The 23113-nt window shown below is 39.6% G+C and overlaps 1 protein-coding gene across 1 annotated transcript in view; it reads left to right on the top strand.

The window, feature by feature from the left end:
• Nucleotides 1–4293: 4293 nt before the first annotated feature.
• Nucleotides 4294–23113, top strand: part of Colec10 (collectin subfamily member 10) — a 36149-nt gene continuing 17329 nt past the window's right edge. The window contains exons 1-2 of the mRNA XM_050145132.1: nucleotides 4294–4615; nucleotides 22908–22979. Coding sequence (XP_050001089.1) covers nucleotides 4432–4615; nucleotides 22908–22979 — 256 coding nt within the window. The 5' untranslated portion in view covers nucleotides 4294–4431. The remainder of the gene's footprint in view (nucleotides 4616–22907; nucleotides 22980–23113) is intronic.

Here is a 23113-nt window from a genome sequence, read left to right as displayed (position 1 = left end):
CTGCCTTAAGTGAGTCACATGAGGACGCCTATCAACACTTTCTAGTATTAATTTTTTTTATTCATCAACCAGCTTGTTAAGAAATTAGTGCTGATCCCATTGACTCATTTGTTGTGTTGCTTAGGTTTAACTGTGTTCTTATTTAAACACTGCCAAGAAGAAATAATCCTTGGTTTCTAGATGGTGAGAGTAGGTAATTAAGTTAATGAGACTTGGGAACCTTCAAAGACGTCCACCTTTGTTCATCTGTGCTCTAAACAACGTTTCTTACCAATTTTCTTTTGTTTTATAATATTGTGATATTTGTGTGTGGTCTGTATGTATGCACACATATATGTATATGTTTTGCTTTCCTTAAAAAATAGTGTTAAACGTTAGATTATTTGTTCCTTAAGTTATCACAGTTCCAGGCATATGACAAAATTCAGTAATAATAAGTGTTCCAATTATTAGTTTCGTTACCATCATCAGTGTTGAATAACGACTTTCCCAGGCCTAGGGTGTTTCTCTGCCACTTCTCTTGTCTAAATCATTCCACTTATTGATCTACTACATTTATAAGTTATCTTTGTAAATTTCTGACTCCTAAGTCCCATAGCTTGTGCTCAGCCTTCATTTCATGCTTCTAGGATTTGGTTGACATGGAGGGTATGTCTAAAACGTTCTTGTCTTTTGGTTCCCACTTCAGATTGTTATTTCCCTAATAAACTATGCTGAGTAAAGATACTAAGGACTAACCTTTCCTTCAGATTGCTAACCAGTGCTTCCCTGTGTATAAATTTAACAAGTCTACTTTTGCCGTGTTCCTGGGAATCCTTGAAAAGAAACAACCGAAGTGAAATAGATTCAGATTAAGCCAAATAATTTAAAGGGCATCGATTTCCAAAGAGCATTAGATCTGAAGTCAAAGCCGACTTTATGTGCTGCATGGCAATTGAAATTGAGTCCTTTTCGCTGCTGTGTATCTCCTAGTGACAGATGTGGAATTCGAAGCTTCTAGCATCACTGTGGTTGCCCTCACTATCTTCCCGTCACTGTCAACCTGATAACTACATCCACTCTGGACATCCTAAGTGACTGAAAATCAATGCATCTTCAAAACTCGTGAGCATCCACCTTTATGGAAAGCAAATTGTATTTTAAGACCAAGGATTCGGGGAAATAACTTACGTTTGATCTTTTGTGTTTGGCTTCTTCAATGGTTGCTTTTGGACAGACTGCTTAGCCTTTCTGAGCATTAGCTGCTTTGTCTGCAAAATGGTTTGCTTACTCTCTGGTCCACAGGGCGGACCTGAGACTAAAACAAGGTTAACATTGAGATCAGTCATCCCTTGTATATGGTGATGCTTCCATCTATATCAGTTTCCTTCCTTCCGCATCCCCGTATTCTGTGAACAGTCAACTCAATCTATAAGCCTGTTGTTACTGAGAAGAATTGTTCCCCTCTCACCCAGAAAATATGTCAGTACAAATTTCTGTTACTTAAGCCCTCAATTTTACGTGCTTTGTTATGCCAGCACTACAAAATTAGCATACGTACCTTATTCTTAGATTGGTCTTTACTTGTAATGAAATCTCTGAAGAATTAATTTGTAGTCACACCTATAAGCAGACTTTCCCTTTCAAACTGAAAAAGAATGGTTGGGAATGTCTTTCAGCCCACTCTAGATAGCATATCACACAATATAATAGTTCAATAATAAAGAATATAAGGGTCTGGGAAGATAAATCAGTTGGTACAATGCTTGCCACACAAGCATGGGGACCTGATTTTCATATGCAACATCCATACAAAGAAGCCAAGCACAGTGGCCTACATCTGAAACCCAGTGCTCACGGAGTGGAAAGAAGAGGATCCTAGAAGTTACCCGAGCAAAATTGGCAAGTTTGGGCACAGGGAGAAACATCATCTCAAAAAACAGGTGGAGGACAAATGATTGGGTAATAGCCAGAACCTGGAAACGACCCATACGCCCTTCAATGGCAGAATGGATAAAGAAAGTGTGGCACATATATACTTTAGAGTTTTACTCAGTGGTACAAAAACCATGACATCTTGAATTTTGCATGCAAAAAGATGGAAATAGAAAACACTATCCTGAGTGAGATAATCCAGACCCAAAAAGACGAATATGGAATGTTCTCACTCATTAGTGGACTCCAGCCATAATTAAAGGACATTGAGCCTATAGCTCGTGATCCTAGAGAAGCTAAATAATAAGATGAACCCAAAGAAAGCAAGCAAGGAACAGTAACAGCAATGGAGCTGAACCAGCCGGTGCCTGGAAGACAAGCTGTGTGTGCTTCAGAGGGCAGAGCCAGAGATGTAACCCAAGTGCTTTAGAGGAGTCCAGAAGATTGGGAATGGATCCCAGATATTGGATGGGTGGAATTTTGTTTTGCTTTGCTTTCATTGTGACTGTGCCCTGGGTTTTCCCTCTTGAAGTGAGAAAGTATTTTACTGGAGTCCATAGTTGAGAGACTTGAATTGTAAAAGACTTTGGGTTTTTAAAGAAACGGACTATTTTTAAGGAACTGATAGTTTAATGTGTTTGAACTTGTAAAGGCTTTGGGACTTTTAAAGTTATTTAAGATCATGGGGATGAATAAGAAAGGAAGGGTTGTGGCTTAATAGTGATGTGTTTGTGTGTCAACTTGACACGTAATAGAGAATCATCAGAGGAGGAGCCTCAGCCGAGGAAATGCCTTCTTGAGATCCAGCTGTAAGGCATTTTCTCATTAAGTGATCCATGTGGGAGGGTCTAGTCCATGGGGGAGGTGTCATCCCTGAGCTGCTGACCCTGGGTTCTGTAAGCAGATGGGCTAAGCAAGCCAGAGGAAACAAGCCAGTCAGCAGCTCCCCTTCATGGCCTCTGCATCAGTTCCTATCTCCAGGATCCTGCCCTGTTTGAGTTCCTATCCTGACTTCCTTCAGTGATAAACAGCAATGCTTAAATGTAAGCCAAATAAACCCCTTCCTCCCCACCCTTCAAAAAAAAAAAAAAAAGAAATCTGTGAGGGATTTGGGACTCTTTTCTCATTTGTGAAATATTAATATTTGTAAAATATTTCTATATTTCATTAAAATAAAATATCAAAATGTTAAAAAGATAAAAATAAATAAATAAAAAAACAGGTGGAGAGCAATTGACACCTAATGCTGACCCCTGGCCTTCACACACACACACATACATACATGTACACACACATACACACAGAGAAAGACAGAGTCAGAGATACAGAGACAGGGAGCAAATAAAAGAGAATATTAGGAGTCCGGTGTAAATGACTTATGCTCTAATTTTCCAATCAATGTATAGTTAAGTCTAGACTGTTCATGGTGAAATAGACAGCGAGGTGAGAATAAAGATGCCAGAGAAATACAGAGACCTCAGTCCCTACAATACTGTCCACATGCCTATATCAAATCAATACAGTCTATAGAAAAATCTTGTCTTTTAAGAGCTATAATTGGAAGGCCGGGCGATGGTGGCGCACGCCTTTAATCCCAGCACAAGGGAGGCAGAGGCAGGTGGATCTCTGTGAGTTCGAGACCAGCCTTGTCTACAGAGCTAGTTCCAGGACAGGCTCCAAAGCCACAGAGAAACCCTGTCTCGAAAAAAAAAAAAGTTATAATTGGACTCTTTCTCCCCTACTAAGTAAAGAAGTTACAACAAAAATCACACCCACACATTTCTCTTTCACCTAAATTTGTCAACTACTGCTGTGTGGATAGGCAAAGCATCTCCCTTCCCATTTTGTTAAATTTTTCAAATAAAGCTATCTTCACATTATTTCCTTGAGATTGTGTGCTAGAAGGGCAATTACCACGTCCAAATTGTCGTATTTTTAATAGCTTTCATACTTATTACCAGATTGACTTACAGAAAATCTGGTTATTCATTCACTGGGGGCTTACTCCCAAAGTCATCTTTGGTCTCAAGAGAAAGAGCTGTGTCTTAGGGAATATTGAGAGCATCTGTGATCAACTGCCACATTCAATAACGACCCATCACATTGTGAAGAGCTCAAAGGCAGGCCGGGCGCTTGCAAAATGTGCAGGAGTCTCGGATCTCAACCTCCTCCACCCCTGGAATGTGGTGTTTAAGCTCAGTGCAAACGAAGAAGCCAGCTGGAGGGCTAAGCGGCAATCATCTCTAGTCTCCGCACTCATGGGGAGGGTTCCAGTGACCTGCACATCCGAGTGTTTAGTTTAGAGATAATTTTCAATAAACTGTTGTCACTTGAAAAGAAACAGTCTGGACAACGTATGGCCCATTTGGGATCCTGAGAAAATAAACAACCAAGGGAATGCCCCCCGGCCCCTGCTTGCCTTTGCAGCCATTTCTGGAATGTACTTTCTTTCCAGTTCTTTTTTTTTTTTTTCTCTCTGTGGCAGGTTTTACTTAAAAATAATGCTGTTTATTTAGCATGTCTTGGAGACCCTCTTTTGAAGAAACCGTAGTCATGAATGGCTTTAACGTCCTGCTTCGCAGCAACCAATTCATCCTGCTGCTGCTATTGCTCCTTCAGGTTCAGAGTCTGGGTCTGGATATTGATAGTCGACCTGCTGCAGAAGTCTGTGCCACGCACGCCATTTCACCAGGACCCAAAGGTGAGGAAGAAACCTCAGATTTCATGTAATACTGTTTATAATCTCTTTCCCTCACCTCAAATCCTCCCTAGCTGCTTGGTGACTTCACTCCCTTTCCTCCCTAGTTTCCTTTGCCTTCCTGTCTATTTTGGAGACCAGTTGACTTTTAACTACTTAGGCAGGCTTCCCTAGGTGGAAGGTAAGAGGAGGTGAGAAGGGAGGTGAAACACGGGATGCGAGCCTGATGGCAATCACCAAGGGCTGTGAGAATCCCTTCCACTGTACCCAACGGGAGATGAGGCTCATGGTCACTTTGATTTAAACACCTCCCTTCATTCTAGAGCTACTTTCCTTCCTCCCTTTCCCCGCTCAGACTGATTCAAAAGAGAAATTTGTCTAGGAGGTCAAAGATAACAGTGTATTCTGAAGTGATTCCTTTGTAATTAATGGGCCCCTGTGTTCGAGTGAGGAAGATTATGTTTTAATTAAGGACCAAAAGTAGTGTATATAGGAGGATTTCTTTTTTGAAAGCGGGGTCTCTGAGGTCAACTGCCTTCAGCTGGAGAATGGTCAAATATTGCTCCCCTTCTCCCCCCAAACATAGTCGAGGTTTAAGGTTTGGATTTGCTTTTGGCACTGGTTGGGTTTTGTTGTTGTTGTTGTTTTGTTTGTTTTTAATAAATCTGTTTTCCTGGTTTCAGTTCTTCCTTTTTTGTTCTGAAAGTGGTCCCTGCACTGCAGGCTGCTTCTATTAGTAATTCATGCTGTGCTTCCCGGGGCTATTGTGTGGAAGAATGGTAGCTGCTTAAAATCTCAAGCAGAAAAAAAAAAAAAAAAGAATTAAAAAAAGAAGAGAAAGAAAGAAAAGAAACACGACTTAGTTCTTGTCAGCTATTTAAATTTGTATTGCTTAAAGTGCATTTTTCTTAATCAGTGAATTAATTTTCTCCTCTGATCGCAATCCAGATTCTAACCTTTGATACCATAAAATAAATGCGGGCTGTTACAGGCAGACCTTGGGGCTTCCAAATAATATCTTGGGTGAATAAATGAATAATGTAAGGGCAAATGTTCAGAAAAGAAAGTTTGGGTTAGAAATAAAGTATTTACTTAAATCCATTACTGGACTCATCACGGACTACAAGGAAACTGTGTTTTCCCTGTGCTGTCAGAAAGACTGAATATTGCAGGCTTCTTCTGTTGGGGAACTGAGAGAATCTACTCGAGAATAACACTGCTACGTTTTTTTTCCCCTAGAAGAAAAAGCCACAGTCTTCACAATGGAATAAGAACACACAAGAAACTTAATTAAATGCCCTAAACATAACACATCTCCTTCAAACAACCATGTCTCCTGCAATTCAACCAGTGAACATTAATTGTTTCCTGTTAGGCCCTGTTTAGGCACAACAGCACACTAAATAAAATGTTAGTGCCATAAACAGTAAAGAGATAAATTGTTTTGCGTAGATTTTCTGAGATGGCGTGACTCTGTAGAGCAAATGAGGACAGCATTTGTGTAGACAAGAGCAAGCCCACAGGAGAAGCTCGAGAAAAGCACTCATCAAAGGCTGAATGCAATATGTAATCAAATCTTAAATCTTTTCAAAATCAGTCAGGTACCACCGCATTCAGGAGGTTGAACAAGTTCAGGGTCATCCTTGTCTACTGTGGACATAGAATTAAGAAAAAGAAAGTAGAAAGTCTTGAGAAGGAAAAACAAGACACCTACCTTTTAAAAAGTTAAATCACATTATTTCATTTTATCACTTTGACCTATACAAAGTGTTTATTGAAAACCAGCAGTGCCCACATGTCTCCTTTAGTCATTTCTCCACCTAGTACAAAACTTGAGTCTTGTCTCTAGAAACTCAGGTACTGTTTCCATCTGTTGATGCTTAACTCTCTTCCTCAGCCCAGGGAGAATTGGAGCAGGTCATAAGCTAATGTGGAGAAATGGGGTTGCACCTTGAAGGAGAAACTGAGAGAGGAGCTGTGGAACACTGTGTCTCAGAACTTCTCATCTTCAAGATATGGATAAGAGTTACTCATCTGAGAAATATGGTCTTTGCACCAAAGGCTTTGTAAGCCACTTCTCAGTAATGAGTTTCTATGACTCTGAAAGGTACTATACTTCCCACGTCCAGGCACCATGTCAAATGACTTGGGTTGGAAGCTAAGATAAGGAACTCATCTTAGGACTTGTCTCTAAGTAGCAAGCTTGGGATTCAAGTTCTGGGGCTGAACTCTTCCTTGATCTGAATCTTCATGACCTGCCTTCACATTGCAGCAACCTGAGCATGGTTACTGCTGTCTTTCTTCCTTTCCAGGAAGAGTATTAGAAGTGGATGCACAAGACATACATGGGACCTTCTCTTGAATGTAAACTACATCTCTTTCCTTGTAAGAATTACAAAAGCTCCTCCCCAACTCCAAAGAAAGCAGGCCTGGATACTGGGCTCCTCACAAGGAAAACAAAAAATTTTGATGGCCAAATAGGCATTTTAAAGAGCCAAATTATAGTTTTTTTTTCTTCCGTATTTTTTTCTGCTACAATCAAACCAGAGCGTGGTGCTTTTTCCCATGGCAAATCATCTCATTTCTGTGTTTACCAGCACAGCAGTACTCTGCTCAGCAATTTCCAGATACTCTGAGAAACAGACAATTAAAGGAACTTAACTCTAAATTCGTTTGGGAGAGAGGAAACTAAATAAATTATTCAGACTTGCAGATGAAACACCAATAATATTATCCAGTTATAGAATATGCTGTACAGCAGACAGACCCACTCGTCAGCATCCTTTCCAAAGCACAACCTAACAGCAGAAAAACAGGAGATTCTATTGGATCTATTTACGCCTCAGCTTCTTCATGTGAAAAATGGACATTCATCATACATACTTCTTATTTTTAAGATGAAATAAATCACCATAAATTAATAGTGAACAGACATCATTAATTATATTTGACAAATTTTGCTTCTCTTTCTTTTTCCTGCTTCTCAGCTGCATCAAGTAACAGTTTGGGGGTTAAGAATCCTAGTTACTCCAGATGTCTTTGCTGGAAGTCCCCATTATATTTCTTTCTGTCCTTGAAATGTTTGTTTTCAACTTCTTAGCAGGAAACGTTCCCTTTTGATTTTTATCCCTACCATGGCAGTTTCTTTCAGCAACTTATGTGAAATTCTGACCTCTGGTGGTTTTAGTTGAAAACAACATGGATGAGAAAAAATCAAGACTTTAAACATCCGAATGGGATATTTGGAGGAGGCTTGACAAACTGTGAGAAACGTTGAGTACATCACCTTGTTTAATTTTCACAGCATCCATATCTATTATCAAAAACCTAAGCATTTGCATGAGGAAATAATCTTAGAAAGGCCAAGTGGGCTTCCCAACTCAGTCAGAGCCACAGTTAGTTAGTCTTGAAAGTGGCCTCCTGCTCTCTTGTCCGGGTCCACTCGTTCCATGTCATACACCAGTTTGCTTTAGTCATGTATTATGCTTAAAAACGCAGCCACTAGCTACCTTCTGGTGATAATGACTGGCTGTTCATTATCTCAGGACATTGAACTCATGCCCACTCAGCTCACTGGTTGTATTGGATGCTAAAGTATGCTAAAATGATGCATACTACTAAAACTGGTGTTCATGCACTATTTTACTCTAGTCTAACACATGTTAAATAAAATATTGCCACTTGCAGCTATGTAAGGAATTTTCCACCACTTTGCACTTTAATTATCGCAATAAACTTTGCCAAAGATATATAATTTCCATCTGCCATATAAGGAAACTGAGGTTCGTAGCTAGAGCGTCACTGGCCGAGTGCCACTGAGCTGGAAAGGACCAATTGGACTTGGGTCCAACACAGTTCCATTCCCATTCTCTGTTGCAGTTAGTCTGCTGGATGCCCTCAAAGCCGTGGGGAGTGTGGCATAGTATTGTGCAGAGCAGGAAATTAGCTGCTTTGGCTTTTGCTTGAAAACTCCATTGGCCCCCATAGAACTCATTCATGGGGAAACACAGGCAGGCATCAGAGCATAAAGCAACAGGAGTATGTGTGTCACTGTTCTTTTTATGTAAGAGAGGTCATTCTGTGAGGGAAGACTGGAGGGGATCACCCCTGCTGGGAGGACAAAGCTTTTCTCTGGAAAGCTCCGTTAACCATAAGAAAAGGGACATATATTTGGTCATCTTCTTTATTATTTGGCATGGCTTGATATTGCAGAACTGACACAATTCTCCAAATAATTCTCAATGTCCAAGAAGAAGAGTGCTTCTGTGACTTCCTCATAAATAAGTCTGGATACACCCTGAAGGTATCAGAATCCCTCACATTCAAATTTAAAGGCGTATCACTTGCCAGGTAACTCTCAATGATCTTTGGTTTGTGAATTTGATGTCTGGTGAGGTACAATAATGACATGCCAGTCTCATGGGCTTTGGTGGCCAAGTTACAAGTAGAAAAGGTTTAGCAAGAGCTGGAGGAGAATGGGCCTGGTTCTTACAGTTTTGATTCTTTTTTGCTTCTTTAAGAAACACACATTATCTCTCATCTATCCTAGGCAACACATTCTGTTGACCTCCAGTTGTTGGGAGATATAAGCCAAAGAACAACTTATCCATCTCTTACTCTTCTTAGTTTAGCCTATAAAACCCTATTTGTATAACCTGGGAACTCTATTAAAATGCCTTCATCAATCCTCATAGCTCGTGCCATTTTATTCCTAACAAGCCTACCTGCTTTTATGTATCAATTGTTTGATCTGCAGTCTCCTGCCATTGCATAAACGTCTGTTAAGTTATATTTTATTGTTATCTTCACTCTTTTAAGGATAAATTGTAAATAGATGCAGTAAAATTTTGGGCTGCAGATATTCAAGTGAAATGGCATCTAAATAATTTAATATTTCTGTGTTATTTACTGTGATTGTGCTTGATTTGAGAACTCTGTAAGCATCATTTTATGTCTCTTGAGGCTTCTTGGCAATGCTTGTATCTTTTTAGCAAATTACACGCACATCACTTTAGAGTTTATAAAAGGCTCATTCATTACTTTATTTTTAGCTCTGTTGACATGTATAGGGTTCGATTCCCATGTTTTGAAGAGAAGAAAATTTTGACACACTGCTCCATGAACTACTACTCAACACAGTGACCCATTTTGTTCATGTAACCATCACTGATACCTTAGACCAACTATGTATTAACTGGATCATTTTTACATCACAAGAACTAGCCCTTCCCTAAGAAGGAAGAGTAGATGGACCACTGGTTCCAACGTCTTTGAAGAGGTTATTTGTACTGTACTTGCACACAAGATCCATAATTTTTGATGGAGTGAAACTGTATTTTCAATAATGGTGTTTTGACCGTCCTATGATGAACAAGTATCCAGGGGAAACAAAGCCTGTATGGAGACAAAAACTGAAACAAAGTCATTTCTGTGTCCTTGAACCATGTGCTGGGTCATCAGGTGACAAAGCAATGGAAGATAGGAGACTCATAAATCTACACCAAGTTAAGAGATGGAATGAGGTGGACATAGCAATACGTGGAAAGCCAAACTGAAAGTACCCTCAGAGAAGAGACTTCTGGAACTATTAATTCATCAGTGTCAGCTTGTTACTAAGGTCATCCTCAAGGAACAAGACAGACAGACTTGGAGGAATTGTGCAGCAAAGTCAGTGCAAGACACACAGACCAAATCACTGGCAGGAAGCTAGCAACTATATGTGTCTTTTCTGGTCTTGGTTACCACACTCAGGATGACTCTTTTCTAGTTTCATCCATTTACCTACAAATTTCACAATTTCGGTTTTTTTATCATCTGAGTAATATTCCATTGTGAAAAAGCACCACATGTTTACCTATCCCTTCTTCTGTTAAAGGACATCTAGCTTGTTTCCAAATTCTGGTTATTATGCATAAAGCAGCAATTGACATGCTGAGCAAGTGTCTCTGTAGTAGAATGAAGCATACTTTGGGCTTGTGCCAAAAGTAGTGTGACTGGGTCTTGAGGTAAATTGATTTCCATCTTTCTGAGGATCTGCCACACTGATTTCCACAGTGGTGGTACAAGTTTGCACTTCCACCAACAATGGATGATGAATCTTATTCTACATCCTCATCAGCATGATAGGTCATTGATTTTATTTAACTTGGTCATTTTGATTGGTATACAGTAATTTCTGAAAGTATTTTGATTTACATTTACTTCTCTGATGGCTAAGGATGCTAAACCTTTCTTTAGCCATTAGTGTTTCCTCTTTTGAGAACTCTCTGTTTATATCTGTACCCCATTATGAATTGGATTATTTGTTTCTTGGTGTCCAGTTTTGGGGTTCTTTATATATTTGGGGTATTAGCCTTCTATCAGATGTGAAGTTGATACAGATCTTCTGCCATACTACAGGCTGCTGCTTTGTCTAAATGATGATCTCCTTTGCTTTATGGAAGCTTTCCAGTTTCATGGGGTCACTCACATTCATCAACTGCTAAAATTAGTACCTGTGCTAAAGTTGTTCTATTCAGAATGTCTTTTCCTATGTCAATCAGTCCAAGGCTACTTTCTACTTTCTCGTCTATCAATTTAGTGTATATGGTTTTATGTTAAGGTCTTTGATCCATTTGGACTTGAGTTTTGTGCAGGGTGATGAGTGTAGATCTATTTGGATTCTCCTTCATGGAGCCATCTAGTTTGACCAGCACCACTTGTTGAAGTTTGTTTTCCAATGTGTGTTTCTGGCTTCTTTATCAAAAATCAGGTGGCCATGGGTGTGTGGATTTATGTATGAGTCTTAAATTTTATTCCACTGATCAACATGCCTGTTTTTGTGCCGGTACCATGCTGTTTCTATTCTTTTTGTATAGTTCTATATACAACTTAAAATCATGGATGGTAGGACCTCCAGCAATTCTTTTATTGTTCAGTTTGTTCTTGATTTTTTTCATGTCATTTACTCCTTTTGGGTATACCTTCATCTTTTTGTTCTATAGCATTTACATGTGCTGTTAAATTACTAGTAAGAGATCTCTCCGGTAGTTTTATGTAGGCACTTGGTGATATGAACTCTTAGAGCCTTTTAGAACTTCCTTCATTGCAGCCCATAAATTTGGGTATATTGTATATGTGTTTATTTTTATTCAATTCTAGACAGTTTTCCATTTATTTTTTAATTTCTGTCTTGACCCCTTTTTCATTGAGTAGAAAGGTGTTCAATTTTCATGAGTCTGTAAGATTTCTATTGTTGTGAATATCCAGCTTTATTCTGTGGTGGTCAGATGGAATGCAGGGAGTTATTTCCATTTTCTCATATATGTTGAGACTTGCTTTGTGTATGTGGTCAATTTTAGAGAAAGTTCCACGAGATCCTGAAAAGAAGACAAATTGTTTTGTATTGGGATGAACTCTTCTATAAATACTTGCTAGTTCCTTTTAGTTCGTAACATTATTTAGTTCCATTTAGTTCGTAAATTAGCTCCAGAATTTCTGTTTAGTTTTTGCCTGATTGGCCTATCTGTTGGCTAGAATGGGGTATTGAAGTCTCCCACTATCAGTATATGGGTCAATATGCGATTGAAGGAACAGGAGTGGAAAGGAATCTGGTTTAGGAGGGGAAGTTCTATGTGATCCATTGCATAAGGGGCAAGCTGGGAGGCAGGAAGGCTGCAGCAGGTGCTCTGTTCGACGAGAGCTGCTGGAGAAACTGGGGTACTGGTTTGGGAGGAGCTGAAGCAGAACTGAAGAGCTGAAGCTAGCTTACCCACTTGCCTTGCTAGAGCAGCTGCTTTGTTTTCTCAGGAGAAACAAACCGTATGTGGATTTAGAGGGGTAGGAAAGTGGGAAGGGTCCAGGAGGAGTTAAGGAAGGAGAAATTGTCATCAGAATGTATTATATGGAAAAATCATTTTTCAATAAAAGTAAAATGGACAAAAAAAGATGAACTCTTAGTTTGATCATTTTTATGGCATTTTTCTTACCTTTTTATTATCAGGTGAGAAATTCTGATATTATTTTCCCAACTGCACTAGCATGTAACATTCTGTTGCCCTTTCTTCTGATTATCTAATTATTAATAATAATTAATCCTGAACACATGAGTATATACACAACTAACGTACAGCATTCACAGACTCTCTGTGTCTGTCTACATGTCTTTATTAACTGGAGCTGAGTCGCTCCGAATTCATCCTACCATTGCATATTCTCCAATGTCCTCTGGTTTTATACATACTCTAGGAGTATAGCAAGAACTATGAGTGTAGGATGAGGGGTGAACTTGGAAAGGAGATCAACTACACTGAACTCAAATAAAAAAAAAAGCAGCATCTTACCTCCAGGGTCTTTGATCTTTGCAAAGGTTCACTTGTTAAACAGCATTGCCAGACATTGTTCAGAGGCCCTTCACCAATGTCTCGGGCACAGTTCTGGTTTTGTTTAAGACAATGTTCAATTTCTTAGGGCCTAGCACAGTACTTTATATCCGAGTAGGCAGAAATGCAAGAGATATTTGTTCGATGAATTTGAAAGCAAAATTGAGGCTGTGAATGACACTTGATATCCAAGTGTTTCACAGAAATAGTCTAGTCAAATTAAGTAGTTGACATTAATGTGAAGTAAATTACAAGTGTATTACTTAAATAAAATGTCAAAGCAGCAATTAGAGAGTAGTAACAAGGAACCAGATGGTGACTTCCCATGGAAACAATGCTATCAACAAACTCAGATAATGTAGGAATTAAGACAGAATATATAGGTAGGATTTGCACAGGAAGAGAAAGGGTTTAGATTTTTTTTATATTATTTTTTGGCATATTTTTCAAATTGTGAGAGCATTTCAAAGTGATGATGTATAAGAAAAGCTAATGATTTTTTTATTTTACAGATATCTTCTATTTCTGGAACCATTTCACTCACTGAGGTTTTCCTAGGTATTCATTCTATTTATCTTCCTTATTCTAAATATTGCCATACTACACTCCCTAGGAGACATGCTACACACACTCAAAGACAGATCATCTCTCTAATCCATCATTGTTACTTTCAGCATAAAACTGTGTTGTATTTAAAATCATTCATTGCCATTCGGCAAAGGAAGTTTCCCAAGTTGTTTGTATATTATGACAATTGTTTGTTTCTGATGTCTAATATTCACTTTTCCTTTTGCCATTTATTTCTTTATAAACCTTGTAAATTTATGTGTATTTGCTTAAACTCTCATCAGGTCAATATGTTTGGCCTATCTTTTCCAGCTTTTGGGTTCCTCTTAATGTGGACAAATTTCACATAAAAAAATATATGTGCCATTTAGTGATAGCAAGAGTTGAAGGGTATTTGATGACCAGAGAACAAACAACTTGGACAAGATTATACCGGTCAAGACCAGAAAATAACATGGGAAAGTTCTATTGATGTCAGCACGAAAGGCCATCTACTAGACTAAACAGATGTTTGTGGTGTTAGCCTCTGAAAAGATAACTTTTTGGAGTATTTTAGATGAGGCAATCATAGTAAAAAATGTGGTTTTCAGGATTCCCTTGTAAGATGATTTGATAAAGCAAAATTTAGATTGATGTAAACCATGTTTCCACTGTTTGTTGAGCAGAAACTATTGTAATTGTGCTTGATGCATCAATTAATTAAGCCCCATGAAGACCAAATGAGAATCACCTATTCGGTGATCTGGGGCATGAAGAAGGGATAAGTAAGACGGGGTAACAGGAACAAGAGAAAAAAACTAAGGGAGAAAATCAGAAAAAGCAGGACTCCCCATGGGTCTGAGAAAGGATAAATTTTAAAATGGGCTTGACTATTGAACCTGGGAAATTTGAGCATGATGGAAATATTGGGAGAGAAAATAAATTAGAGGAAGAAAGAAAGACGCTGCAGGGCAGTAGCAAGGCCGGAGTTTTGTGTGTTTTCCTGGGCTGCCTTATTGCTTTATAGGCTGGTACTACAGACTGAGGCCAATTCATTAATCAGACAGTATTGAGAATGACATTTCAATCCATCACAAATTCATTTGACTGCATTGTCATTAAGCTCACATTTATCCATCTTGTCTTTCGGGATGTTACTTCTTTTATTTCAAGATCATTTATTGAGCGGCACCTACTGCAGCTCGGACTTGGTACCAAGTGCCAGGAATACAAGGAAGACAGAATGTTGTTTCAGATCTACGCAATCCTGGGTGACACCTTATGGCAGGAAGCTATAAAGTGCTAGAGGAACACCCCGCAGGGAGCACCATTACTTCTCTTTGCTGAAGTGCAGTACACCTGATCTCGGAATGCCTGTACCTAGATGACTCTTGACCTGGATCTGTGAAGAACATATCACCCAAATGAACATAAAAACTCACGAGTTTTTATTCATGAGAACGTTTTAGCACATGCTGGTGCTTAATATACTGACAAATTGTCTTCATTTCGGTCTTAGATGTAAATCTATTCTGTTGACGTTCTCTCGGAGATGCTCCTATTTCCTAACGAAGAGAAGGAAGAGCTGATGTGGGCAGACGGAGGCAGGTGGTTCTTCTCTGCTCCTGTAACAGATTCTTTTAGCATTTGTTACAGTAATTATTGGCTTCCTGCAGCTTTGCCCTTGCCATGGAGAAGGGTGTTGCTGTCTTAATCATTGTCTAGCAATTACATTATTAGGAAACTTGTATTAGCAAGTGAAAGACTCTAACACAAGCCAGAACAGCAAACAGAGGGGAGAGAGCTAATTTACAGACTCGAGTATCAGGGAAGAATTGAGCCAGGCTAGAGCCACACACATGAGCAACTTGTTCTAGACTCACTCTTCTTGTCTGGGTATGATTCTTCCTGTTAATTACTTCAGTGTAAAGTCTGTTCTTCCTCAGGCTGTGAGGTTATATTCAGAATCTCTGCATCCCCTAAAGACAGATTGATCCCCCTCTCATTTTTGAAAGTTCTAATTAAGAATCCTTACACTAAGACGCTTGGTTTCTTAGTGGTTCACGTCCCAATTTGCTCTCCAAACCATATCCTAATGAGAGTGTGGTTTTCTACAGAACATTATGAAGCTGTTACCAAAATTACAAGATAAAAGCATACAAAAAATGTAAAATCGGTGAATGCCCATTCCCAATGTACACAATCCTTACAAACTGAGCGCATGTGAGTCAAGGACTCCGCTGTGAATGTTAGCACCCACAATCTCATATAATTTTCAAGTAGCTCCATAAGAAAGGCACTATCATCTTTTTCAATGAAAAACTTTGAGAAGTAAATTCTTTAGTATAAGATTTCATTTAACTTGAAACAATTGATTAAAGAACTTGACAAGTCATTTATTATTACCATTATGATTCAATTATTTATTAAATGCAATAATTTGATGAAGTGGAAGCATACATTATTTAACATATGGTTAACTAGATGTTATTTGGGAAGTTCAAGACTTGAGCCTGTCTGTATATGTACATATAATATATGAATATCCAAAGTGTATATACATATATGTACATGAATATGTATAGATTTAAATCTTATTCAGTACTTAGTAAATATGTTCTTCCCAATGCTGGAGCTTTTAGAAAATTATATCATTTTAATATGGATATGATTATTTTGCACATAGAAAATTAAAATTGGTTAAATATGCAGTTCTACAAAACACCAAGCATCTTCAATGGATCATCAATCTAATTATAGAGGAGAACAAAGCCAAGGCAAGAAGACTGATTTCATAACAAGTTGTGCAAGTGTGTATCGCTAACATGGTTCTATCCTTCTCTGATACCTAAGTCAATAAACTGACATTTTTCAGAGCTCATCAATATCTTTGATTTGTCATTGCCCATGCCGAGGCCATAGCTTTTCATGATTGGTAGTGCTAAGTCACATCTTTTTAAAGTGTTGCTCTTTATTTTATAAAATTCTCCCTGGAACAGCCTTTCTAATTAGGGGCAAGCGTCCCAGTTAATTAAGATGAGGTCGGTTCTTCTGTTCTGTAGGCCTAGAAGAATCATTATTTTTGGACCACTTTAGCTGTGTTAGGAAAACTCTTCAGGAATGGGTCCACATGAGTAGAACCATGCATTCATGCACATTCAGTACCATGATGTAACTGCAAGTTAGACGAGACTCTTGGGAAAATTCCCAGACATCTCCTGCCCCACCACCAGGTAAACCGTGGTTCTGTTTCTGGGCAACACATTGTTGTTTGTTGTTCTTAAGTAACCAAGACTTGGCTTCCCCTTTCCTACACGGTATTTTCTACAGTATTTCTGCCATGCAGAGATACTGAGAGCAGACATCTAACCCCTGCAATGCACGCTTCCTTTATTGATCTAGCTGCTTTCCTTTTAGGATTTGCTGAAGTCAAATGTTATGACAACTTCCCCTCGGTGTGTCACGCTAGACAGTACTGTTATAAAACGTCACCATGGTCCCATAGTCACCACAGAGTAACCCACTGCTCCCTCTGGAGGACAGAAAATCCCGTTTCCTGATTTTAAGATCTACTTTACATTACACATCACCTTATTATCTTGACTCCCATTAACTAAGTGATGGTACGCTGCTAAAGTGCATGGCTATTTAGACAGCTGATGGAGCCCTCCTGGAGACAATCAGTGGTAGCAATGCAGAAAGGACAGCTCTTACTCCCCACTACATTCAGCCATAAGTAGAAGACTGATTGACTGGTTTCTTCCTCTGCTGCCAATTTCCATCCCAGAGCTATTCAAAGTTATTGAAGGAGTGATATGTTGTGGATGAATGAAATTGCCCTCAGTATGGGAAAGTCTAACATGGGTAGATACTCTAGTAATTTAAATTACCAATGGGCAAAAGACAAAGACATTGGAAAGTTAAGTAGCACACATAAGCTGAAAAAAAAAAACTGAGTATCAGTCAACTTTTCATAACCATAACAAAGGTTTGCTTTAATGTTCAGCTTTAGAGCCAATCCATTACTTTCAGGTCATGAGTGGTGACATACACGACAATGGCAGAGTCCATGGAAGGGCACATTTCTTAGTTCATAAACAAGAAGCAAAAGAAGAAGGAGGAGCTAGAGTCCTAAATTTCATGCGAGAGAAAGTCCTCAAAGACTAAATAACTTCATACCAGGCCCTACCTGCCAATGGCTTCACCACCTCCCAAGTCTTTAAGACAAGGACTGCCAGAGATCACCCTCCTTCCAAATTATCGCAGCTGGTAATTGATATGATGAGACCTTGAACTTGTGATGTGTAATATTAGAGCCTATGGACTCCCTCAGTTTATACTCAACCTCCTAAGGACTATTTCTTTCTATAACCAACCAGTAGGAATTTGTCTTCCCGCAAGCCTCCTTTGGTTTATTAGCAACTCTTTCAGCAGAAAAAAAAAATGGCCTTGTTCGTGATTTGTTCTCAAACGAGTTAAGTTCACACCTGTGAACTTTGGCTTCTTACTAATCTAGTAAGAAGGAGAAATAAACAGTTAGAAGTTCGTTTCTCCTTCTAACCAGATTAGACTTCAAGAGCATAACAATACAGACTCAGGATAACGAAGTATTCACAGTATTCTATGAGGCTGATCTGAACAAGTACTTGAACAAAAAGCAATATTGTTGTAATAGGGATGTGTTTACACAGGAGGCTGTTCCTACCATTTAGAGACAATTGTTGATGTGTTTAAGGATAATATATAGTCATGTCTGTAATTGTCTTTTTCTAATCGGGAAAAAAAATAGCTGAAGCAGAAGCATCAAGTTAGTGGTCATGTCTCGGTGCTGGCGTATCTTTCATCTTCCAGTGAAAATTTTTATCGTGAAAACAAAAAGACCATGTGATCAAGTGAAATGTAATAAAGATTACAGGGTACTGGCCGGGGCAGTAAATACATAGGGATGATCACCTTTTGACTTCTTATTAAAACACCAACAGAGGAGCACACCAAATGAGTAGCAAATACTCTTCAACCAACTGGCTCTGATACCTTTCACTTGAAGCCATCTTCTGGGGTCGGCCTGATTTTTCTCAGCTTTACATATAAGAACACTAAGACTCAGAGAGTTGAAACAACTTTCAACAGTCCTGTGCGGTCCCTCTGCCTTAGGGAGAGCTGTGTAGAAGGGACTGAATTGAAACAACAGCAGAAAGGGGGGGGGGGCAAATTAAAGCACTAAGGGAATGGTAAACAGATGAAGCAAGGAGAAAAGCTTCAGGTCTCACGAAGGTGTAAGTGTTTCAGCCAAATGCCTGGAGAAGGAGCAGTGCCTTATTCCGGGAGGCGCAAGAAGCATCTCAGAATAATCAGTCCTTCTACTGAAAGCCGCAAAGCAGGAGACAGAGCTGGCAAATTTGAAAACAGAACGCAAGGCAGGATGAGGAGTGCTTTAGGACTGAATGCAGCTTTGGGGGGCTCGGGCTGCGTGGACCACTCAATTTAAACAGTGATTAGATTGCTGGCCACGCCTCTCCTGCAGCTCAGATTACTCTAATCGTGGGAAGGACACAGTTTCCAGTGACTTTATTTAGCGTTTCCAAACTGAATGTAAGAATTTTTTTGCGTGCTCACTCCACGTGCATTCATGGTTCAGACTTGAGTTCCGCTTTTTAATTTCAAATAAATTTCTACCTAAGGAAATATGGTTAACTGTCTGCTCTAGTGAACTTCTACTGGAAAGATTACTACAGCATGCTGATGGCCTGGAGGAGCAAACAAATGAGTTCTAGAAACTCTGGATCAGTTTATTACAGCTTGGCTTTTCCTCGGATTTTTACATGCAAGTGATTTTTTTTTTTTAATGAAAGAATGGTGGTCTAAATATGCCCGGCAATCCAGTGAAATATTTTCAAGAGGCTAAAAGACAACAGTGAGATGTGGGAGTCCTTCCTAGTGCTTGTTTTATGTCTGTTTTCATTAATTAAATAAGCAGGACCCAAGTGTAAGGCAAAGGCACAAGCTGTTTACTTCGGCTCTAGCAGGACAGCTGGGTACAGTCATACTTACCACAAGAACCATAGCCCCGTTTCTGCCCTCCAGGAGCTCCCGTCAGGAGCCACCAGGGGGCAGCACATGACTATGCCACTCACCTTGCCTCCTCCAGTGAGACACTTGCATGGAACTGAATAGGAAAGACCACAGGGAGGGAAGCAGGGAAGAGAAAGATTAACAGTACCAATATTCACATCCATGTGGCTTTACGATCTTGCCCTTTACTGAGCAAGTGTGTCTCTTTAGTCCCTTTGGATCAGCAATCCAGGTCCCAAGAGTGGGAGAAGACTTCACCCAAAATCACCGCCCTTGGGCAGAACATGGGACTTGAAGAAAGAAATTCATTGAAATGGTAAATTTTTCATCCCAAGTTTACCATTTACACACGCTTCAGCCATGCAGATGTTACATGACCTCGAATTGACCTCGTTCCGTAAATTGGGAGCTGAGAACAGCATCCTACTGAAAGGTTGTCATGGGAATCAAATGATAGAGTACATGCCAACTAGTATGGACACTTTGGCTCATAATATTCAATAACACTATCATAACATTTGTAAAGTGTCATATGCTTTAGACAAAGTATAGCAAATTCCATTACATTTCAAGCATCAGGCAGTGCTAAATTCTCTATGTACAAGCAAAAAAAAAAAAAACAAAATTGTTTAGGATGGCAGCCTATCCCTTAACTCACAGAAGACTGGATTTCTAAACAGAAACCAGCTGACACATTGAATATAAAGAGGTATTTTAAACAACAAAGGTAATCAAAAGAATTTAACTCAAACTGGCAATGGTAGAGAAGGCACTGTTTTCTATACAATGTCACTTAAGGGGCAGGAATGATGGAAGAGAGAAAGGAAGAGATGAAGGGACAAAAATAATCTCCTGGAAAACACATATGCTCTAAGAAGGCCGCTTGTTTGTTTCCCGGCTGCCCAGCAGCTCAGACCTGAAATAATCACACAGAAGCTATATTATTTAAACCACTACTTGGCCCATTAGCTCTAGCTTCTCAATGGCTAACTCTTACATCTTAATCAACCCATCTCCATTAATCTGTGCATCACCCCGAGGTCGTGGTCCATCAGCAAAGTTTCAGCACGTCTGTCTCTGGCTTCTCCCTGACTCTGCCCTTCTCTTTTAGCATTCGGTTTCGTTTTCCCCACCTAGCTCTGTTGTACCCTACCAGGCAAAGCCAGTTTCTTAATTAATTAACCAAATACATTCACAGCATACAGAGGGGAAATTCCCCCACCACACATACATGCACACAAACAAAAAATTCTTTATCCATTCTATCACTGAGTAAAACAATACTCAGAAAGATAAAGGGGTTTCCAGAAGGTGGAATCCCTCAACTATTAGTGAGTGGCAAAGCCAGGTCTCAACAAATCTACCTCAAAGATACATTCTATACGAATCAAGTCATTGGGATACTAATATAATTCCTACTATCTTTCTTGTTTAGAAGGTAATCCTAATTGTCAAATTATTTTCCCTGTAACTTCACTTTTCTCTCTGAAAACTTTGACAAAGTGCCAACTTTCCTAAACTCCACCATCTGCTGGGAGTCACAAATGACTACAATGTATGTGCCAAGTTTACATTAGGAGGGCAGAAGTAGACATGGGAGAGTCCTCGCTGGAATATGCAGAAGTTCTATGATCATTCAAAAGTACTTAACGACACAGGATCTTAGTGGGGGGTCTTGTTTTTTGTTTTTGTTTTTACTTATGAAATAGAGCAAGAATAGTTTCTATCTCCTGAAATTGTCGCAATTCCATGTCAAAATCGACTGCACAGCACATATTAACCTTGCTAAATAAACATCCACTGGAAAACACCCTCCAGTCTACCTTAACTCCTCCAGTCTGACCAGAGATCTTCTAAGCCTCGTCATAAAAGCCAGCTTCAGAAGGATCCTGTAGATGCTCTTGTAAAAGAGCCAGAAGCTTGGATAACTTCACAGCCTGCAATCTAATTTTCCCATCATTCCTCAAGCTCCCGCGGTCCTGAGATGGCCGTGGTGATAATGTGGGTATCCAGTCACAACATGGCATGTGTTTTCTCTTTATTTCCAAAGCACATTCACATTCTTACCTTGTTGATTCTAAAACAACTGGTCAAGTTAGGGAGGGCAGGTGGTATTCCACAAGAAGGAAGAGGGAACACAGAATACAAGAGAGAATAACGTTAGCCGCTATCATTGCAAACCAGTTGTGCCCCGATCTTCTGTGTATATTAGCCTGTGTAAACTTCTTAGGAGCCCGTTCAAGTAGGTGTTACTACTTAATTTTCAGGAAAAAAAATGTGAGACTCGGGAAAGAAGGTCATATGTTCACATTCCTCCAGATATGTAGTGCAGGGGCTGGGACTCAAGTCTGAACCTGTCTTCCTCCAAAATCAAAAATCTCTATCACTGACTTATCAAAGAATTTCTCAAACTATTAGCCCCTAGCACCATATTATAATCTACAACTTCCAAATCATAGTCCAAGACGCCTCTCCACCTCCACCTCTCATTAAGCCTTTCATTCAGCCAGTTAGAATGGTTCAAGGTGCTGACACCACACTCATCTCTAGCTGAGTCACCGCCACATACAGCTGCTTGTCAGCTCACTGCTATCCCTAGGCTCCCATTCTTAGCTTTCCAGTCCATGTCTCAAATGTAGGATTCCTCTAATGCTGATAGGAGAAAAGTAAAAGGATAAAATAGACTGCACCCTTCTCTTTTATTAATTTATTAATTAATTAATTTGACAACTTCATAGGTAGATTGCATGATGACTCCTCTAATATCCTACCATCTCTTAACTCCCTCCCACCCCATCTACCTCTCTTCTTCCACGCACACACACACACACACACACACACACAAAAACTATTTCTTATATCTGTATCTATTTCTTGTGTTCTGTGACCCACTGAGTCTAACCAATGCCTTCCATGGAGCCACGATTTGGAACTCTCTTCTAGGTGACCATGAGTTTCGGACTATTTATTCAAGTCTGGTGGGGTCAACAGTGGGTTCAAAGGCAAAGAAAATGAGCCACTCCCAGCATCTGCCAATAGCCAAGAGTTCAGCAATAAGGGACAGGGACCCATGAGCCCTTCTCCCATCCCTGACAAATTGCGACAATTGGTCTTGTGAGCTCTCAGTGCAGGAAACTGCAGCGACACCGATGACCGCAACCGAAGTTCTTTCTTTGCAGTTGTGCAACCCCTGGGGCATAAGTATATCCTCACATCCAAGCTGCAACGGCATTTGAGCATCATCTCCTTCCGTGGAGACAATGTGCTTAGTCCTTATTTGAGATGATCTACAATTCTCTCTTGTCTTGTTTTAAAAGGAAAAGATGGTGAGAAAGGAGACACAGGAGAAGAAGGCAAGGATGGCAAAGTGGGACGCAGGGGACCAAAAGGTAGGCTAACCTGTCTGAAATGGCCATAGGCTAACCTGTCTGAAATGGCCATTCTAATGTGCAAACATTCATTTTCCCCAGTCCCTTGTCTTGGAAATTAGCAGTTTCACAATATTCTTCATCATATATATATA

This window comes from Alexandromys fortis, unplaced genomic scaffold (assembly GCF_014885135.2).
Source record: "Alexandromys fortis isolate MF-2015 unplaced genomic scaffold, M_Fortis_MF-2015_v1.1 scaffold_2_1_26212458, whole genome shotgun sequence".
NCBI lineage: Eukaryota > Metazoa > Chordata > Mammalia > Rodentia > Cricetidae > Alexandromys > Alexandromys fortis.
The sequence above is the reverse complement of the archived record's forward strand: the minus strand, read 5'-3'. Positions and strand labels throughout refer to the sequence as shown.